Here is a 22,265-nt window from a genome sequence, read left to right as displayed (position 1 = left end):
AGGTGGGGGCTTCTAGAACTAGAGGCCCCAGCCTCAAAATAGGGCAGCCCTTTAGAACAGAGGCAAGGAGGAATTTTTTTTAGCCAGACAGTAGCAAATCTGTGGAATGCTCTGCCACAGACTGTAGTGGAGGCCAAGTCCGTGCTTGTATTCAGGACAGAAGTTGATTATTTCCTGATCAGTCAGGGCAGCAAAGGATATGGCGAGAAGGCAGGTGTATGGGGGTTGAGTGGGATCAGCGATCAGCCATGGAAGAATGGTGGAGCAGACTCAATGGGCTGAATGGCCTAATTCTGCTCCTATGTCTTATGGTCAATCCAGGCAACATCCTTGAGAATCTCCCCTGCACACCTTGCAGTGCAATCACAACCTTCCTCCAACTCATATTCTGTGCTCTGATCCATGAAGGTAAATGTCTTCTTCACCTACCAGTGTTACCACTTTAATAGAACTGTCATGTTGTACCCCAAGGTCACAAAGATCTCTGCACAGATCACAGTCAGGAAAGTACCTTTCCACTCCCATCATTCCGGATCCAATGAACCAGTTTGCCTCGACCTTATCATATGCCTTGCCAGAGAAAATCTTCATCGATCTTTTGAGTAACACAATTCCCTTCTGGTTAAGATGTCACCCTTTAATATGCAACTGCATATACCGCAATTATATTAATGTTCACTAATGAGTCTAATTTAGGACACAAGTGAGAAAAGTTAAGAGAAAAGATATTCACTATTGTCACTTGAATTGAGATGAAAGCAACAAATGAAGCAACCAAAATGTAGTGTGAATTACAAGCAACTAGATTCAGCTGTCCTGAATAAGAAGTTATATTTATTAGATTTATTGTTTCCTATTAGAACACTAAGCTTTAAACAGCTTGAGGCCACTGCAAGGAGCTTATGAGCAGAAATTAGAAAATGAGGATGAAAAACCAGGTATTTCTCATGCAAATTCAATCACACAAGTATTGAACCATCTCCATTTAAAATTCACAAACAAAAAGGGCCATTGCTTTTCTAGGACTTCTACAGTTAGAGGACCATTGGGCAAGACATTGAACCCTATATTCTTGATAATAACAAGGTTGCTGGGCAATATTTTCATTTCGAAGGGATTTAAGAAAACAATTAACAGCATACACATTAGAAGGTAATTTGCCTTTTCAGACTTTATAATCAGGAGTAATTTAAACAGAATGCTCAGCCGACTTATAGTGCAAGCATTTCTTGCCAGCAACTAGGTTCAATACAGCTACTATGATGATCTGAGAAACAATAAGTAATTTGCGCAGATAGTTACTTTCTTCCATTGAGGCTCCTTGCTCTAATATCAATAAATGACTCAGATAGCTATATAAATTCCAGCATCTTTCCCCAGCTTCAACTAAAACAAAATGCTGATAATATAAGCAATCTTTTATAATTTCTCAGATCAACACACTGCATCCCATTACTAATATGCAAAGGAAAATATCTGCACTATTTTATAGCTTTGGGAAGTAAAAAAAAAATATTTGGTAAAGGTGAATTTGAAACCAATCACAATTTTTGAATAATCTGCAGGGTAGTTTCGATCCCAACCAACCACTAGAACACCCATTTTCATATTGTGGAGCCACAGAACCATTCCAAAGGCGAAGGCTTCTGCTGAGAAAGTTATCCTGCTACAAACAAAAGTAGGAGACTTTGCAATATGTTCTTTATTTTCCAGTTCCGGGTGTGAAAAGAGGCATTAATTTTTAATTAAATACTTAATAAAGCAAAAGTATTTACACATTCATTTAAACTGTAATCAATGAAGGATTCTTTTTTGTTGATAATTACAAGCACCTTATGAACTCAGGAATTCTATAAATACAAGAGACACTGCTGCACTTTATCAAAGACAGCAGAAATAACATGGCATTACATTAGCAATATTGCAAAACATTTATTTACAGAACTGTCCTAAAACTGTTCTACATTAAGTAGAATCATCTAGGAACTGTACTGTTTTACTTTTTGTCTAATTAAACTGTTAAACTCTTACTGATTTTTAAAATCCACTACAGGCTTGTTCAAGGCTTTTTATACAACTCATAGGCATAAGAACAGGAGTCCAATGGCCTGTGTACCCTACCCTTCAAAAAAAATCTAGCATAGGGAAGCCAAGTTGATATATCCTGGGATTCCCAAATTTGTTTGCATCGTTGGTGATTTAACACCAAGGTATCCACCATTCTAGTTTAAAAATCAAAAATTCCCGCCACTTTCCTATGCCCATGACTCCACCTAATTTTCAGGACCATCTCAATAGCCCTATTTTTTTTTCTAAATTGTTATATTTGTTAGACATGAACTGTTGATGTTAAAAAATAGATAAAACCTTGCAGTATCAAGGGTTTATTGAATAGATGTTCTCAGAACCAAGCACTTGATTGTGCAAAAATTCAAAGGACAGTCCTCATCTGTCTAATGCGATTCATCATATGACTGATATCTGTCAATAATTACTTCTAATTGCCTTCTGATTCTTCTTCAGCTTCTCTTAACCAAGTGAAGAAAGCTGTCACAGATTTCAAAGCTACTCCTTTTCCTTGTTGTTCTGCTGGGTCTTTACTGGACTCCCATTTGTAAAAGGCTTCTTCAGATATAACATCCTCATCATACAAAACATCAAAAAATGTCCTTAGTAAATCTGCAAAGAAAATTTAGAAAAGTAAGTGTACAGCTTTCAAAGTACCCAAAGGAACACCTGTAAATTACCACATTCAAACTTGATCACCATTCTGCCTGATCTTACGGTAAACTGGAATCATGCCAGGCTGCACTGTGCAGACCAAGCTCAATACTTACTTTTACTTAATTACTCGATTTTACCTAACAATTTGCTCAATACTACCAGCATATGAATGACGTATTTATAGTAATCGATGGAGTGGTTTGGCTCTGGAAGAAAAATGCAATTACTCTGTCGAGGACATAGTTTGCATTAGACATGGTTAGAACTTCCAACTGCAGATATGGGCAACGAGTGCAAACTGCAACATACATGACCATATATTTGCATTGCGCATTATGTCTACTTTACTGTGAATATAGAGATCCGCTTTTTAACAATTATGTGGCATCCTCAGATTATGAGTCAGAAGAAACAAAACATTATTTCAGAAGTCAGATAAAAACTGGTCATGGAAAAACCTTTAAAAATATCCAGTGAATAAAATAGTCATTTTATAACATCAAAATTGAATATTTATGGACTTCTGTGACTGCAAATTTCTTTTGCAAATAATTTAAAAAATGAAATGCAAGTTTTTCATGGGAGTTGGGAGAAATGGTGGAAACAAAATATTGCTCCCATCCATTTGCAACAATCACTCAAATAGGACCTGAGATATCAATCACTACAAGGAGCAAGTAACCTCATTCCTGCTATTGCTAAAGCAAATTTATGGTATTGAGAAATCTGAACTATTTTGTTTAGCAAAGACCTAAACTTTAATAAGCATGGAATGAATTAAGATCCATGTGCCCGGTTATTTTTTCTTGGATTTCATGTTGTGCTGCAGTAGGTGTCAGACTAACCTAATGAGCGTCTGTGTCATAGAGAAAATACAAGAGTCTGATACTTGGTTTTCCAAATACCATCCAGATGCCAATAAACCATCAGGATAGAAGGGTACATATTTGTTTTAAGGTCTGTCCTCAGATGACAGAAACACTGTAGGTCTATTCAAAAGCTGCAAATATTGTACTTACTTGCTGGTTGTTCTAATATGGCCATTAAGGCCTGGAGGGCATATAGTGCTTGTAGCTCACGCTGGGGATCAGAATTCAGATATTTTGTCAGGACTTTTACTCTATTTTGGATGATATCCGTATCTACACGAACAGGGTTTTCAACTAAAATGGGCAAGAAAGGAAGGGAAAAGAATTAACAAATTACAGTGGATATTTTACTGTATATGAGTTTAAAGATTTAAAAAAAAACAAAGGTATACTTACATACAACAGCCGAATGACAAACAGACTTCATTAATGCTCTGATGAAGAGTGGAGAAATCAATTGCTTTTCATCTAGATTGGCCTAGAACAGGGTTTTACTTGGAGTTAATAACATACACTATTTACATTATATTTGCATTACATGATTAGATACTCCACACTTCTGAGACTAAAGATAATTACACTCTCACCCTCCAAAATATGCAACACTAGTTTTCAGTTTGATTCAATATGCAACTTACAGGTCACTAATTCCACTTAGAAACCTGTGCATACTACAGACAGCCAAGTAATAAGCTTATGATACCCAATTTTTAAAACATTCACTCACATAAAATGGATTTTCTTCCCCCCCCCCCCCCCCCGGCAGAATAAAGCTTAAAGTTAAGATACTGAAGTAAGCTTACTTCAATCCAGTCAAATATTCTTTGGTTCTCAGCTTTCTCCTTAATCAGTTTATCAAACTGTTCACAGAGCTCATCAAAGGACATTTCCATTTTGCTTGGTGTTCCCTCGTGACAAGATTCATTTCCCAGAGTAAATTCTACTTTCTGTAAGCAGATCAAATTGAAATTAGCCATTTTAATTCTTGTTATTTGATTTGTCTGCAGCTGGTATATCAGGTGTATGCATTCATTACTTTGCTCAGTTTCTGGAGAAGACCTAATACATTGAGAAACGCCAAAACTTTTTAGAGAACAGAGAAGAATATAACCAGTTAGCCTATTATCAATTGTCAGCGGGAAGTAATAACAAGGGGATCAATTTGTTGTCATGACACCAGTTAACCCTTGTTTGAACCTGCTAGGTGCTTGAAGGAGTGCAATGCATTCAAGCTTGCTGATTAAGTGGCAATGCTAGTTGCAAAAAGATACACTGATGAGCAAGCAGGCAACAATAATATGAATATCCAGTCTGGCAGAAAAATTACTTTAAAAATGCAAAATTATTAAACATGTTTTGTAAGTTCCAAATAATTAGAATGTCCTCATGTAATAAATCGTTAGCACAGAACACTGATAATTCATTCCCTTTGCAGTAATGACCGGAAAAGCTTTGTCACATTGTACAACGCTGTTAGTCTTTCATAGAATGAAGGTCCAGTCTATCTTTCTAGAGATAAGAATGACAGGGCCTCATTCTCAATACTCCTGGATTTCAGTGCTTTAAAAGGGATGGAGGGGGAAGGGGAGGAGGGGTGGCATTTCTGATCAGAGGTACTATTACAGCTACAGAAAGGGTGGGTAATGTAGCAGGATCCTCTTTTGAATCAGAATGGGTAGAAGTCAGGAACAGGAAGGGAGCAGTTACTCAGGCCCCCTGGTAGCAGCAGAGATACCGAGGAGCAGATTGGAAGGCAGATTTTGGAAAGGTGCAAAGATAACAGGGTGTTATCATGGGTGACTTTAACTTCCCTAATATTGATTGGCATCTGATTTGTTCCAATCGTTTAGATGGGGCAGAGTTTGTTAAGTGTGTCCAGGATGGATTCTCGTCACAGTATGTTGACAGGCTGACTAGGGGGAATGCCATACTAGATCTAGTATTAGGTAACAAACCGGGTCAGGTCACAGATCTCTCAGTGGGTGAGCATCTGGGAGACAGTGAGCCTTACGTCTGTGGTGGGAAAGCTGTTGGAAAAGATTCTTAGAGATAGAATCTATGGGCATTTAGAGAATCATGGTCTGATCAGGGGCAGTCAGCATGGCTTTGTGTATGGCAGATCGTGTCTAACAAGCCCAATAAGAGTTCTTTGAGGAAGTGACCAGGCATATAGATGAGGGTAGTGCAGTGGATGTGATCTACATGGATTTTAGTAAGGCATTTGACAAGGTTCCACACGGTAGGCTTATTCAGAAAGTCAGAAGGCATGGGATCCAGGGAAGTTTGGCCAGGTGGATTCAGAATTGGCTTGCCTGCAGAAAGCAGAGTGTCATGGTGGAGGGAGTACATTCAGATTGGAGGGTTGTGACTAGTGGTGTCCCACAAGGATCGGTTCTGGGACCTCTACTTTTCATGATTTTTATTAATGACCTGGATGTGGGGGTAGAAGGGTGGGCTAGCAAGTTTGCAGACGACACAAAAGTTGGTGGTGTTGAGGATAGTGTAGAGGATTGTCGCAGATTGCAGAGGGACATTGATAGGATGCAGAAGTGGGCTGGGAAGTGGCAGATGGAGTTCAACCCAGAGAAGTGTGAGGTGGTACACTTTGGAGGGGCAAACTCCAAGACAGAGTACAAAGTAAATGGCAGGATACTTGGTAGTGTGGAGGAGCAGAGGGATCTGGGGGCACATGTCCACAGATCCCTGAAAGTTGCCTCACAGGTAGATAGGGTAGTTAAGAAAGCTTATGGGGTGTTAGCTTTCATAAGTCGACGGATAGAGTTTAAGAGTCGCGGGGTAATGATGCAGCTCTATAAAACTCTGGTTAGGCCACACTTGGGAGTACTGTGTCCAGTTCTGGTCGCCTTACTATAGGAAGGATGTAGAAGCATTGGAAAGGGTACAGGGGAGAGTAGCCAGGATGCTGCCTGGTTTAGAGAGTATGCATTATGATCAGAGATTAAGGGAGCTAGGGCTTTACTCTCTGGAGAGAAGGAGAATGTGGAGACATGATAGAAGTATACAAGATATTAAGAGGAATAAATAGAGTGGACAGCCAGCACCTCTTCCCCAGGGCAACACTGCTCAATACAAGAGGACATGGCTTTAAGGTAAGGGGTGGGAAGTTCAAGGGGGATATTACAGGAAGGTTTTTTTTTTTACTCAGAGAGTAGTTAGTGCATGGAATATACTGCCTGAGTCAGTACTAGACAGGTATATGGAGAAATTTAAGGTGGGGGGGTTATATGGGAGGCAGGGTTTAAGGGCCAGCACAACACTGTGGGACGAAGGGCCTGTACTGTTCTATGTTCTATGAAACATTCTGAAAATACTTCACAAGACTTACAAGTATGTAGATATGCCTCTGATGAGGGAGTCCATTCCAAAACATCAGTCTCATAACAAAAAGGAGCATTAGTAACTTATTTCTGAATGTGAATCCATGGAACCTCTAATCTCAAATAAAAGCAGTAACTCAAGGCTGATCATGACAGATTTTAAAACTGTATGGAATTACCAAATTACAGTGATAAAATAGGAAAGTGTTGAATTCTCAGATTAACTATGGCTGTAATGATTAGGCTTAAGGGACAAAATTCTCCCAGTTACAAAATTCTTATTCATTCATTTACCTGGCAAAGACAGGTAATATATTAAGCAGTGGAATAAGCCATGTGGTCCCATAAGCCTGCTTCAACATTCATGACTGCTGTCCCACCTCATTGTCTTTTTGCAGCACTACCTCCATATCACACTAGTCCCTTGAAAATCTATTAACTGTTCTGAATGAGAACACTGACGAGCCTTCATAGCCCACAGAAAAATCCAAAGGTTCACCGCCAACTGTCCAGTTGTACTTTGCTGCAATCCCTTTTCAGGAGTTACTTCTAGAGTAAGTATTTTGGAGATGACACTCTTAAGACAGTGCCATTAATGGTGGTGGAAATTAATCTTTATTGTCAATCATGGTGAACAGCACCAAACAGCATCACTGAGATATTTATGAAGGAATATTTCAAACTTTTTTTAGGCTTAGATACTGTGATGAGATTTGCACAAAGTCAAACATGAAAATTAGCAATATGCCCATGAAGTGCAATTAGCAGCAAAGATGATCATATGAACAGAAAAGATCATATCAATATCAAACCACATACACTAACATTATTATTCTCTTACTTGAAATGCAAAGCGTGTATAACTCAATTAGGAAATACCTTCTCAGTGACAAATTTGTTAATATCCTCTTCCTCAGAAAGGAATTCCTTCCAACTCAGTCCTCCATCTCTCCACAAAGAACCTGCCTTCTTTCGGCTCTGTGCAGTTAGATAAAGTATTTAGGGTTTTGAAACTTGAAATTACATGGGTAAGGAAGTACATTCAGACAATAATTTTTTCAAATTACCATTCCTTTGCAAAGTAAACATAAAAGATCAGCAAGCAGAAGCCCAGCTTTCCCAATGGTGACAAGAGGCTTGGCCACTTCCCTGTCAGGAGGAAATTTAAAAAAACACACATTAATTTCACAAAAAAAATCTGGAGAAGTTGCATCAACTTCATCTGAATATTTTGAAAACTTATGTCAATTACAACACTGGGAGACAAGCTTTTAAAAAATCTTTAAAGAAGATCACTGGCAAAATAAAGCATTTATTTCCCATACATAACTGCCCTTGAGAGTAAAGGTGAGCTGCTCCTGAAGAGGTTTAACTGAGTGAATGTAGTTTACAGTTCTATAGGGTGGGAAACTCAAGTGGTTAGACAAGATTAGGAACAACAATATTTGGTAATTGACACTACTGACATTGATGTAGCTGGTCTCATTTGGGTGCAGAGTTGAGCGTTGAACACATTCCCATCCAGACTCTAAAGCTATTTCAAAATACTTAATTTGACCAGCCATTTCAGCCGAAGAACATCGTAGTTTTTCCTATTATATTTTCTTAACAAACGGTGAATCCTTGAACATTGATAACTGGAAGAGATTCAGCAGACCAATGCCACCAAATGCTATCTGGATGTCACTACACTCTTTAGTTAAAGGTGGTCATTGCCTCGAACAAACAAATTGCCCAGCATCTTCATCTGGTAATAGCAGTACAAGCCAGATCATTGATCTCAATGGTGCAATGCAACTCCAAATAGGAATGGAATGCTTACTTAATGGAAGTGCTACATTATTCAGCTTTTAAAAATCCTGATGGTATTTGAAGAGGTATAAGGTGGTTAATGTCCCAATTCAAATTTACCTCACACCCACCATCACCAAAACACATCAACTCATCACTTGATTAGTTAGTGAGACCTCATTATGCCGATAAATGCAGCTATATCTGCTGACTTAACATGGATGAACTTAAGAATTAAACTGGCTGCAAACTCCACTGTAATGTAATTTGCTCCCAAAGTTAATATCTCATCAATTCCCTCTACAAACAATGGATTTCATTTTTAAACAGCTGCAGATTGTATTAACACTACAAAATGAAATGTTACCTGAAAAGTTCTGCCATTGGTATACCTCCATCATGTAGCATATGAACAATTAGTTCTGCAAGATACTGCCATATATGTGGAATATCAATTTCCATATCTTCAGCTATTTCAAGGATTTCACTTAGTCTGTGGTACACAAACAAATCATAAGAGCCCTCAGTGCGGAAATAAAAATATGTAACTCAAACACAGCAGAATACCACCCCACTGTCCATATCTACCTAGCTTAATCTGACATTCATCTTGTTCTATAACTTTTCCTGCCACACCCAATGCACATCACACTCTTCCCCAAAAGCTATTTATAGTCAACTTTAAAAAAAAATCAAGCCCATTAAGTGCCCGTAATACAGAGGATGAAGTGGAATGGAAAGGAAAAACAAAATAATTCAGGAACCTTTGATCAAACTCTCAGAATTAAAAGCTATCAACTTCTTAAAATGATACATAGTTAACAGAATATTTGGGTTAAACTTCATAGAGCATTTGAATCTTGCAGATCCATGGTGTACACGTGGTTCCGTTCTTACCCTTTGTAATACTGTTGCTTTGATAGGGTATCAGTTTTTACAAGTTGATACAAAAGCATGCCCATGTGTTCTCTTGCTATTGCACTTCGTTCCAAAGTTGACTCAACCCCACTTCGAACGAAGATGTGCAATGTCTTGGGTGACTCAAGTTCCTGCACACATTGCAATGCTTCCTAAGGAAGTAAATTGAGATTTCAATTTCCTTTCTTAAATTTCACAGAATATTGTTATAGCAATATGGCAAAATTTCCAAGTGTACAATATTTTTAAAAAATCATCTGTAGCATATTAGAAGATATACTGTTATAATAATGAACCTCAAAATAAAACTCGGTGTTGGCAACATATTGTTATAGAACCTTTAGAGTGAAGATAATTTAAGCAGCCCCAAATGTACCCTTGAACACCTTGTCATTCAGGCAAGAAATCGATGATGTAATCTTAACCTCAATACTAAATTTCCACTTTCTCCCTTCTCACACCCTATATACCTTGACTTGGTTTTAATATAAAATATCCATCATTCTCCTTGATTATACTATCCAAAGATTTCTGGAGTCAAGAATTACAAGATTCACCATCCCTCAGAAGATAATTCTTTCTCATCCACCTTAAATAGGTATCCTCTTATTTTAAAACAATGCTTCATCCTTCCAGATAATCTTGTGATTACAGTAACTCTCATTTTTCTATACTCCAGTGAACTGCTTGAAAATGCTTCATACAATTCCTTTTCATATAACTATGTTGATGACACTCAACTGCCTTAAGATTTTCTAAATATTATCGCCTCCTTAATAATTAATGTCAGCAATTTCCCCACTAATAGACACGAGGTTGACAGGCCAAAAGAGTCTGGGCTTGTCTCCTTCCTATACTGAATAATGGCTATAAATTTCTCTGGCATCTCTCCAGGACCTACAGAATTCTGTTAAGATTATAACCAACAAATTCACAATTCCTGCAATGACTTTCCTATAGGCACTAGAATGCAAGCCATCAGGTTCTGGAGTCTTATGGCCTTTTAACCCCATTAGTTTATCTAATACCCTCCATAACTTAGTTAGATATCTACAATATGCACTTTTCTCACCTATTGATATTTATTTTCTCAGTTCTCTTTAGCCAATCCAATTTATAAACATAGTGGTTCCCTTTAAAGGTGAGAATACAAATTTCTCATCCTCAAATGAAATTTGAATTTCAGCAACGTAATTTTGAGGATTATTCACTACAAACTCCAAATTACGCATAATTAATACTTGTAGCCCTACACATTGTGCTTTACACAGTGATTAAAATCTCGCATGATTATTGCAGTACTTTTCAAAAAAAAAACTCTTGTTAAACAATAGGCAAGTTTACTGATCAATTAGAAGGCTGCAGACACTGAGGTTCTGATAATCTCTCTGGAATGAGTGGTAGTGCATGCATTACCTGTTGACTTCATTGATTTCCAACCCCATCATCTTCAGCTCCATTGATGTGGATTCTGCCTGGAATAATTTTCCACATCACAGAACCAGCTCATTTTCAGTTCACTGATTCTGTGGGACTGCCATTTAAACAAAATTCATACAGTTCGCAAATAATGAACTAGTAAATATCTGTGCTTACCTTCATATCATTAATGTGTAAATATTCCTCAATGATGGCCTTGGATTTCTTTTCAAGTTCTTCCTCAGAGAGAGCAAGTTTATCAGATGTTGTAGATAGCGAGACTGGTTCAAGCTTAACTAGTAAATTAAAAATAATTGGAATAAATTTAATTATTTGAATCAGTACAGCTTCTCCACAATTTAAATCACTAACGTTTAATTTCCATTTTATATTTTTCAGGTACAGACATGCATGCACCTGACATACTGTTCACTGTGCACAAGCTGAAATGCTTCAGTCAACTGTAAACAGGTGAATTTTGTTGTTGGGGATAATGCCAGAAGACCACAGTTTTGAATACAGCTAATAGTATCCATGCACTGCAAACCCCATACAGCACAGGAATAATCAAACACTTGTGAATTAACTGGGTCAATTCTTCAACTGAGATCAGTAAATGACATTTTTAAACAGTGATTTTGGGAAATTGTAGAACAGCTTTCCGGGTCTTCTACACTGCCTGCAACCTGAAAGCATTGTTGGCACACCAATTCACTTGTATCAGGAAAGGACTTGTGCTGTGCTAATGTCCTGGGAACAGGTCTAAAATCATTTAGGAAAGGAGCAAATTAATCCTTCATTAACCATTAGAATTTAAGAACCGAAACCACTTCATAGTAGAGTAATCCCACAGTGAGTAAACAGCAAGTGAATACATAATATTGTATATAGTTTTTTAAAATTATCTGCAAAGGCAACCTTGGCAATATTCCTGTTGAGGGCATCAAAAAGCTGACAATTTACCAGGCTCTTTACTTCGATCTCTGGCATGTCCTCTATCTCTCTCTTCGGTCATGCTGGCTACACGTCTTACTGGCTCTTGAGAGTTTCGTCGTTCTCTTTCCCTGCTTCGGTCATCAACTTCTTTGCTATAGCTTCTCTTGGTAAGTGAAGGTCTGTTGCAATCACTCTTCTCAGATTTCTCAATCCGATCACTTTTGTCACCCTTTTCACTGCGTTCAATTCGTTCAAGCCGATCACTCCGCTCACTTTTCTCGTAACGTTCACTTCTTTCAAACCGGTCTCCTCGTTCACGATCACCTTTTTCACTTCTTTCACGACTTGAACTACTCCTGTTGAATACCCCCCCCAAAAAAAATAAAGATCTGTAAGAACTCCATACTTCTATGCATCTACACAAGACTCTCTATTCCTCTCCATAGATGCTGAGTTTCTCCAGCATTGTGTGCTACTAAGTCAGACCGTCCCACACCACAGAATTGAACAGGGGTAAAAAACAAAATCAAAATCTTACACTAAAGTGGAGTATGGAGCAAGGTAGCTATTTTCTTTCTGTATATCACACACAAGGATACTGAACAAGCCACTTAATATTTTAAGTACATTGCAAGGAATTGTACCCGAGCACTTAAGTTACTTCCATTGCCCTGTGCTATCTTTCACTCAACAAAAATAGATCAGTTCATTATCACATTTTGAGGGAGCTTTGTCAGGTACAATCCTTCACACTAACAATGACTGTTTCAAAAGATATTTTGTTGTTTCTGTGCTGCTTGTGTTTCATATTAAGAGCACACTTTCGGTAAAATTTAATATACAAGTTGTCTCTCCCGTTATCCCATTACAATCATTTGGGTTATGGAACTTCACCCTTACAGAATTCATAAATCATAACAAATTTGAGATATGAAATAAAATTACTTAGGGAATACGTGCAAGAAGAGTCTTTCAAAAGACCAACAAAACCTGCTGGAGATCTCAGCATTTAAAATAGTGCATTTCTTTTGATGCATGTATAAAAAATCTTGGTAAGGCATGTAATAATACAACTCTCCATAAAAGAAGCTGCCTGAATGCTTCATGTTCCTTAAAGGATTTCCAAGTTAAGCAATCTCACAGTAGCACAGTCAAAAGACATTCATTATGTATTTCTATCTCAGTGGAAGTCCTGCAACAAAACATGCAAAATGTGCAACAGATTTTAAAAGGTTAATTTTCCAGTGATCAATTCTCATGACTTGCCTGGATACAACTCTTCGTGCATCAACATTATCTGTGGACGATGACTGCTGGAGAGCCGAAAATCTATTCAATGTGGCTGTGGCTGGCCGTCCTGAATCCACACCTAAATGTACGAATTCGGTACTATTATAAATCAATGTGCATCCACTGCAGTTGATTGAATGAGAAATAACCTAATTAAGATGTTCAGTATGACTGATACAGAGATTTTTCCCCACCCCCTTACCTCAAGAGGAGGGAATAATTCTTAAAATAACTTGAAATAGTCCACCCTCACAAATAGCACTCAACCCACAAAGTCTGGAAAAACAGAATACACTCCAATAGAAATACAAATTCAAGACATCTGTTTATATTTATGAAATATAGGATACACATTCAAATAATAAATTATTAAATAAGGTCGTCATCATGAGTGAGCTGGCCAAAAGCAGTTTATAAATCTTCTTGGTTCAATATACTGCCCTTTTCAAATTTTATGCTACAATCAAATTAAGCACCTATAATAGTTATTGCTCACCAAACTGATACAATAAACTATGCAGATAAACTGGTAGTTTGGATCTTGGTTTAAAAGTACAAATAACAAATTTTCATGAAATACAGCAAGTAGCAAGTTAATCTGAAAAGAGGCTGAATTTACTCATCTTTATGATAGATGTGGTGAACATTTACTTATTATAAGGCAAAAGGCATTTTTCTTGAGGCATGCGAGCCCCCAGAGCAGTTACTTTTTAACGTCTCCTTACAGCCCGCAACTTGCTCTTTCACAGGCTATCAATTCTCCTTTGATTTTATTGCGCCGAGCTACACTATGGGGTCATTTATGATAACCAATTAACCTACAAATATATCCCTGGAAAGGAGGAAAACAGAGCTTCCAATGGAACCCCATGCAGTCACAGGAAGATTGTGCAAAATGCACAAGACAGTAGCCATCAGGATCAACTCAGGTCCTTGAAGCAATGTGGCATCAGCTGCAGTGCCTTTACCGGCACAAAGCATTTTCCTTTACGATGATACTGAAGCATCATTTTAGACCACACACTAAAATAGAGGCATTGCTGGTGTGCTTGTGCCAAATCTAAAAGTGCCTCTGGAACATATGAATTACAGGAGATGGAGTAATTTAAAATTTAAAACCAGAAGACAAAGTTGGCTGACAAGAAATAGTTTTTGCATTAGTCAATTGACTTTTCAATCATTTTAGTATTTAGGTTAATGTTTGCAACTTGCTTACTCTTAATTCAGGAGCTTAATTACTGAAAGACTAGTGCAGCTGTAACAGCATTTAATTACACACATCAAAAGCAATTCTTCCAATAACTCCAGCATTGAGAAAGGGGAAAGTTCAAACTGTTTCTATATTGGCCATAGTCACTTTCTTACAATATTTAATCTTGACGTTACCTGCATCACTAGGTTTGCTTCCAGATCCACCACTGCTCCCTTTAACCCAACCACCAAGTCGACCTGCAGGTGCTAGCACTTGATTGTTGTAATCCATAACCCCAGCCTGTTTTGTATGGACAAGGTAAAGAACTCAAGTTATTAAATACAATTAATGATGGTTATTTTTAAATGAAGTTACATTTCAGGAAACAAATGCCTTACCTTACTAATCTTACTTAACCTACTGGTATCAATAGGCCTGCTGCTTTTGGCAATCGGTACAGTATTCCAGCCTGCTTCATCAGTTCCTTGACTTCCTCTACCACCTACACACAGCAATATTTTGTAATTAAAAAAACAATTGTATAAAACCCAAGTCAAATCACACACAAAACTGGTTTACGTGTTGTTAGAATAAGCAACACAGTCTTAGGTCTGTGTGCAGTTTAAACAGGTGATCAAGAATACCATTTAAACTGACAAGTTGTTTTTATCATAGACCAATGCATACAAGTTCAGCAGATTCATTCAAGAGTTGAAAAATGTCCTTTTTCAGCAGACACAATATGCATGATGGACAGTGATTTGCAAAGGTTGGACCATAACAGTCACCTGATTACTAGGAAGGTACCAGTTAAAGACGTACAGGTATTTGAACCAAAGTCAAATATTCAGAAGCAAGATTTGTGAAAAGGGGAAATGACTGCAGTAAAATATCCAACAGATTCTAACAGCCTGCTTTAGAATTAAACCAGTCATCCACAATACAATTCAGTTTTCCTGATGTGAAATGTTCCAAACTAATGGAATAAAATAGTTCCAGAATAATGACTACACATAGAACTGAAGAGAGACTGCATATCAGCAACAGTATTGAACTCACCTGTACTACCACTACTACCTCCACCACCTCTCCTTTTATCTTGCTTAGAAAGCAGCTGCTGTTGTACTCTTAAATGCTGTTGATGCTCTTCTATCTGAGCTTCTCTGTGTATCTGTTCTAATGTCTTGGGTCCCTGATCACCTCTTCGAGGCACCCAGTTATTCTGCAAATAAACAATTCAATAACTAGACATTTCCTTCCATAAATAACATTATTTTCCACTGCAGTACCCAAAACATCGATAATCAATAATTTCAACCAATGCAATCCAGCATCAGAGGAAACATGTCGATTCAATTATGCATTGGAAATACTACCGTACAGAAATGTTATAGGCTCAATGGCTTTTTGTTGGCTGTGTTGTCCAAAACCAAATAATTGCAGACATTGAGAAGCTGACACTAACTAGATTAGAAAAGTTTTCATAACCATAGACAGACTCTGAATAGGTTTAATATAGCACCGATCTGCCAGATAAAACAGAGGAATTTAAATGTTGAATTTTGAAAAATACTTTGCTAGCTCAGACTATATATTGTCTTTGTCAATAAAGTTAACATTTCCCAATCTACTGCCTTATGAAATGCTGCAGGAAAAAAAATCAGAATGGAGGTTTTTGTTCACATAATAGATAAAGATCATTCACCATCTTTTTTAAAAAAGTTTAACTCACTTGTCGCAGATCAATTACATCTTGTACCATAAAGCGAATCCTAGATGAAGTTTTCCTGTCTTTGATAATTTTTTCCATTTGGTTAAAATATTGATCCATCCTAGGCTATAAAATACAAAAAGGTAATATTTTCTGCATAAAACAACCAAATACATCTAGACCAAATCATTCATGCCTTTTCCACCAAATATTTAAGTAAAATTTCTTAAACTTACTTTGGCTTTTTCAAAATCCAAATCTTTGCCTATCGTAGTTAACAACCTACATAGGCACTCTAGTGATTCCTCATCGTGATTCTTTAGCAGCTTCACTATACAGTCATGCATAATAGGTTCTGTCAACATTTTTAGTTTGAAGAGTTCACCAATAAACTTGATATTGCCTAGTGATCGTCGCCTGGCTTTATCTCTGGCATCCTTTAACTCCTCTTGGAGACGAGTTTTCTCTTCAGACTGAAATGGAGAATTAAAGGCAATTTTAGAGGACAATAGTAACTTGGCATAGAAACAGAAGACTGTCAGTGCCCATGAAAATATATCACTGAAATTGGATAGAAGGAAGGAACTAAGAGAACCACATAACTGTAGTGGCACAGTAATTAATTGTTAATCCAGAGATTTAAAGGATCTAGTAAATTGAAATACAATAAATTAAACAAAAACAGTGATATTAAAGCAATGAAGTAATAAGTCATGGTTGAACAACTGGATTGCTTGTTTTTTTACATCTTAGCTGATTTAGCTGCACCTGTTGGGACCAACATCCAAGACCATAGCCATGGGAGCAGATTTAAGCCACTTGGCCCCTTCATCTGCTTAGCCATTCCATCATGGCTGATTATTCCTCTCCACACCATCCTCCTGCCTTCTCCCCGTAACCTTTGCCACCCTGACTAACCAAGATCCGATCAGCCACCACTTTAGCATACCCAATTACTTGACCTCCTCTGTTGTTTGTGACAATGAATTCCATGGATTCACTACCCTCTGGTTAAAAAATACCTTTTCATTCCTGTTCTAAATGGACATCACTCTATTCTGAGCCTGTGCCCTCTGATCCTAGCCTCCTCCACTATAGGAAACATCCTCTGCACACCCACTCCATCCAGGCCATTCTATATTCGATTGGTTTCAATGTGAACCCCCACCCTCATTTTTTAGAAACCAGCGAGTAGACCCAGAGGGCCAAATGCTCCTCGTACATTAACCCCTTTATTTTCAGAATCATTCGTTGGAGCAGGCCGCGAATGAGAGGGTGCTGAGTGAAAGGGCTTTGGCTCAACGGGCTTCGGCGGAGACGGGAAGAGGCTTCCTGCGACTGTTGAGTCTCATAGTAATGGAGTAAGTTACAGTTTTTTGGTATTTAGTACAAACAGTAGCATTAGAGATATGCATCTAGGATTAGTGTTGTGCTTGGAGTGCCAGATGTGGGGACCCTGGGAGACTCCCAGCCTCCCCAAGGATTACATCTGCACCGGGTGCACTGAGATGAGGCTCCTGAAGGACCATGTTAAGGAGCTGGAGATGGAAATTGATGACCTTCGGCTAATTAGGGAAAGTGAGGAGGTGATAGATACTACCTATAGAGAGGTAGTGGATAGCACCCCTGTGACAGTCCCCCTCAGAAATCGATATATCGCTTTGGATACTGTTGAAGAGGCAGACCTGACAGAGGAGGACCACAGTGAACGAGGTTCTGGCATTCTGTCCAGAGCTGAAATCAAGAGAGCAAGAAGAAATGCGGTAGTTATAGGGGATTCCATCGTAAGGGTGACGGACAAGAGATTCTACGAGTCAGACAAGGATACCCGGATGGCGTGTTCCCTCCCTGGTGCCCAGGTACGGGATGCCTTAGATCAAGTCCAGAGTATTCTGAGGAGAGAGGGCGAGCAGCCGGAAGTCTTGGTACACGTTGGTACCAATGACATAGACAGAAAAAGAGAGGAGGTCCTGAAGAAAGATTACTGGGAGCTAGGAAGAAAATTGAAAAGCCGGACCTCCAGAGTAATAATATCAGGATTGCTGCCTGAGCTGCGTGCTAATGATGGTAAGAATAGCAGAATTAAGCAGATGAATGTGTGGCTAAATAACTGGTGCAGGGGGCAGGGCTTCAAATTCTTAAATCATTGGGATCTATTTTGGGGAAGGTATGACTTATACAAAAAAGATGGATTACACCTGAACTCAAAAGGTACTAATGTCCTGGTGGGATTGTTTAATATAGCTGTTAGGGAGGGTTTAAACTAAGTTGGCAAGGGGAAGGAAACCAAGGTGTTAGGGTCGAGGAAGAGGAAAATAGAAATAAGTCAAAAATACTGTGCAGCTAAGATGGCAAGAAGGACAGGCCAGTAAGTATACAGGACAATTTGCTGTAAAATAGAAATATAGCAAAATCAACAACAGATACTGATCTAAATGTACTGTACTTAAATGCACGCAGCATTAGAAATAAAGTGGATGACCTTGCTACACAGCTGCGGGTTAAAAGAGATGACATTGTGGCCATCACCGAGTCATGGCTAAATGATGGATGTGATTGGGAGCTGAATATCCAAGGATACACAGTGTATAGGAAAGATAGGAAGGTAGGTAAAGGGGGTGGCGTGGCCCTGATGGTAAGTAACAATATCAAATCAATAGAAAGAAGGGACATAGGATCAGAAGAGGTAGAATCCTTATGGATAGAATCAAGAAATGGCAAGGGTAAGAAGACACTAATAGCAGTTATATACAAGCCTCCAAACAGCAGCCGGGATGTGGACTACAAGTTGCAGCTGGAAATAGAAAAAGCGTGTCAGAAGGAAAATGTCAAGATAATTATGGGGGATTTTAATATGAAAGTGGATCGGGAAAGTCAGGAAGGTAATGGATCTCAGGAGAGGGAGTTTGTAGAATGCCTACAGGATGGCTTTTTGAAGCAGCTTGTCCAGAAACCCACCAGGGGACCGGCTGTTTTGGAGTGGGTGCTGTGTAACGAACCTGAGGCGATTAGGGAGCTGGAGGTAAAGGAACCCCTTGGAAGTAGTGATCATAATATGATTGAGATCAGTTTCAAATTTGACAGGGAGAAGCTGGTATCAGGTGTATCGATATTTCAGTGGAACAGGGGAAATTACAGTGGTATGAGAGAGGAACTGGCCCAAGTCGATTGGAAAAGTAAGCTAAATGGAGGGACGGCAGAGCAAAATGGGATGAAATTCCTACAAGAAATAAGGAAAATTCAGGAAAAATATATTCCAAGAAAAAAGAAAATCATGAATGGAAAAATGACACAAATGTAGCTAACGAGAGCGGTTAGAGCAAAAATAAAAGCAAAAGAAACGGCGTACAAGGAAGCAAAAATTAGTGGGAAAAATGAGGACTAGAAGACTTTTAAAAACTTACAGAAGGAAACTCAGGAAGTCATTAGGAAAGAAAAGATGAATTATGAAAGGAAGTTGAAAGGAAGTTGGCGATTAACATAAAAAAGGATACTAAGCGTTTTTTTAAATATATGAAGAGTAAAAGAGTGGCAAGAGTAGATATGGGACCGATTGAAAATGATGCTGGAGAAATTATAATGGATAACAAAGAGATGGCAGAGGAACTGAATGAGTATTTTGCATCAGTCTTCACAGTGAAGACATGAACAATATACCTGATAGCTAGAGGTATCAGGGAATAGAATTAGGTACAGTCAAGATTAGAGAGAAAGTGCTTGGGAAGCTAAGTGGACTAAAAAATAGATATGTCTCCCAGTCCGGATGAGGTGCACCCAAGGGTTCTGAAGGAGGTGGCTTTGGAGATTGTGGAAGCATTGGAGATGATCTTCCAGGAATCAACAGACTCTGGCATGGTTCCGGAGGACTGGAAGGTCGCAAATGTAGTTCCGTTCTTTAAGAAAGGAAGGAGGCAGCAAAAAGAAAATTACAGACCTATTAGTCTGACATCGGTAGTTGGAAAGATATTGGAGTCAATCCTCAAGGACGAGGTTATGAAATACCTCGAGGTGCATGACAAGATAGGCCGAAGCCAGCATGGTTTCATGAAGGGAAGATCCTGCCTCACCAACTTATTGGAATTTTTTGAGGTAATCTCGAATAAGATTGACAAGGGAGAGGCTGTGGATGTTGTGTATTTGGATTTTCAAAAGGCCTTCGATAAGGTGCCGCATATGAGGCTGCTTAATAAGATGAGAGCCCACGGAATTATAGGAAAGATATTGAAATGGGTGGAGCATTGGCTGATAGGCAGAAAGCAAAGGGTGGGAATAAAGGGATCCTATTCTGATTGGTTGCCGGTTACTAGTGGTGTTACACAGGGGTCAGTGTTGGGGCCACTTCTTTTTACGATGTATGTTGATGATTTGGATTATGGATTAAATGGTTTTGTGGCTAAGTTTGCAGATGACACCAAGATAGGTGGAGGAGCAGGAAATGTTGAAGAAACGCCAAGGTTGCAGAGAGACTTAGTCAGTTTAGGAGAGTGGGCAAAGAAATAACAGATGAGATACAAGTTGAAAAATGTACGGTTGTACATTTCGGAAGAAGAAATAATTGGGCAGATTATTATTTGGATGGGGAGAAAATTCAAAAATCGAAGTGCAAGGGGACTTGGGGGTCCTCGTGCAGGATACCCTGAAGGTTAACCATTAAGTTGGATCGGCGGTAAAGGAAGCGAATGCTATGTTGGCATTCACTTCAAGAGGAATAGTGTAGAAGAGTAAGGAGGTGTTGATGAGGCTCTATGGGGCATTAGTGAGACCTCATTTGGAATACTGTGTGCAGTTTTGGGCCCCCTATCTTAGAAAGGATGTACTGATGTTGGAGAGAGTTCAGAGAAGATTTACGAGGATGATTCCTGGAATGCAGGGGCTAACATATGAGGAGCGCTTGTCGGCTCTTGGATTGTATTCATTAGAGTATAGAAGAATGAGAGGGGATCTCATAGAAACATTTTGAATGTTGAAAGGGTTGGACAGAGTAGATGTGGAAAGGTTGTTTCCCTTGGTGGGTGAGTCCAGGACAAGAGGCCATAGTCTTAGAATTAGAGAGTACCCAGTTAAAACAGAGATGAGGAGAAATTTTTTTAGCCAGAGTCGTGGATTTGTGGAATTCGTTGCCACATACAACTGTGGAGGCCCGATCAACTGAGGATGTTTAAGGAGATTGACAGGTTAATTAGTCAGGGTATCAAGGGATATAGGGAAAAAGCCGGAAATTGGAACTAGATGGGTGAATAGTTTAGCTCATGGGGGAGCTGCGGAACAGACTCGATGGGCCGAATGGCCTTCTTCTGCTCCTTTGTCTTGTGATCTTGTGAATGCCCTCTGGATCCTCTCCAATGCCCACACATATTTTCAGAAATAAGGGGCCCAAAACTGCTCACAATACTCCAAGTGCAGACTGACCAATGTCCTATAAAGCCTCAGCATCATATCCTTGCTCTTATATTCTAATCCTCTTGAAATGAGTGCTAACATTGCATTTGCCTTCCTCACCACTGACTCAACCTGTAAGTTAACTTTCAAGTAATCCTGCACAAGGGCTCCAAAATCCCTCTGCACCTGATTCCTGAATTTTCTCCCCATTTAGAAAATAGTCTTTGCCTTTATTCTTTGTATCAAAGTGCATGACCATATACTTCATTAACCATTGTCCAAGTCCCTTTACAGACTCTCTGCTTCCTCAATATCACCTGCCTCTCTACCCATCTTTATTTTGTCTGCAAATAGCCAGGAAGTTGACAATTCCATCATCTCAAATCGTTGGCATAGAACATGATAAGAAGCAGTCTTTATACTGACCCTTGCAGAGCACTAGTTACTGGCAGTCAACCAGAATAGGCCACCTTTATTCCATCTCTTTGCCTCCTGCCCGTCCTCTATCCATGCTGGTATGTATTCTGTAATATCATGGGCTCGTTAAGCAGCTTCATGTACAGCATATTGTCAAATGCCTTCTGAAAATCCAGAAAACATCCACCGACTCTTTAGTCTATCCTGCCTGTTATTTTCGCAGAGTTCCAACAGATGTCAGACAAGATTTCTCCTTAACAAAACCATGTTTACTTTGGATT

At 38.8% G+C, this 22,265-nt stretch overlaps 1 protein-coding gene across 7 annotated transcripts in view; it reads right to left on the bottom strand.

The window, feature by feature from the left end:
* Window positions 1-1,687: 1,687 nt before the first annotated feature.
* LOC140196294 (eukaryotic translation initiation factor 4 gamma 1-like) overlaps window positions 1,688-22,265 on the bottom strand; it is a 99,679-nt gene continuing 79,101 nt past the window's right edge. For all 7 annotated transcript variants that reach the window (XM_072255244.1, XM_072255246.1, XM_072255242.1 and 4 more), the window contains 16 exons: window positions 16,425-16,661; window positions 16,210-16,314; window positions 15,537-15,699; window positions 14,876-14,979; window positions 14,672-14,777; window positions 13,262-13,364; window positions 12,023-12,351; window positions 11,237-11,355; window positions 9,620-9,792; window positions 9,090-9,215; window positions 7,999-8,080; window positions 7,811-7,909; window positions 4,397-4,540; window positions 3,990-4,071; window positions 3,744-3,887; window positions 1,688-2,679 (listed from right to left, as the gene is read on the bottom strand). In XM_072255244.1, coding sequence (XP_072111345.1) covers window positions 2,498-2,679; window positions 3,744-3,887; window positions 3,990-4,071; window positions 4,397-4,540; window positions 7,811-7,909; window positions 7,999-8,080; window positions 9,090-9,215; window positions 9,620-9,792; window positions 11,237-11,355; window positions 12,023-12,351; window positions 13,262-13,364; window positions 14,672-14,777; window positions 14,876-14,979; window positions 15,537-15,699; window positions 16,210-16,314; window positions 16,425-16,661 — 2,298 coding nt within the window. In that variant the 3' untranslated portion in view covers window positions 1,688-2,497. The remainder of the gene's footprint in view (window positions 2,680-3,743; window positions 3,888-3,989; window positions 4,072-4,396; window positions 4,541-7,810; window positions 7,910-7,998; window positions 8,081-9,089; window positions 9,216-9,619; window positions 9,793-11,236; window positions 11,356-12,022; window positions 12,352-13,261; window positions 13,365-14,671; window positions 14,778-14,875; window positions 14,980-15,536; window positions 15,700-16,209; window positions 16,315-16,424; window positions 16,662-22,265) is intronic.

The sequence above is a fragment of the Mobula birostris genome, chromosome 4, assembly GCF_030028105.1.
Source record: "Mobula birostris isolate sMobBir1 chromosome 4, sMobBir1.hap1, whole genome shotgun sequence".
In the NCBI taxonomy this organism is placed as follows: Eukaryota; Metazoa; Chordata; class Chondrichthyes; order Myliobatiformes; family Myliobatidae; genus Mobula; species Mobula birostris.
Note: the sequence above shows the minus strand (reverse complement) of the source record. Positions and strands in the feature narration are given on the sequence as shown.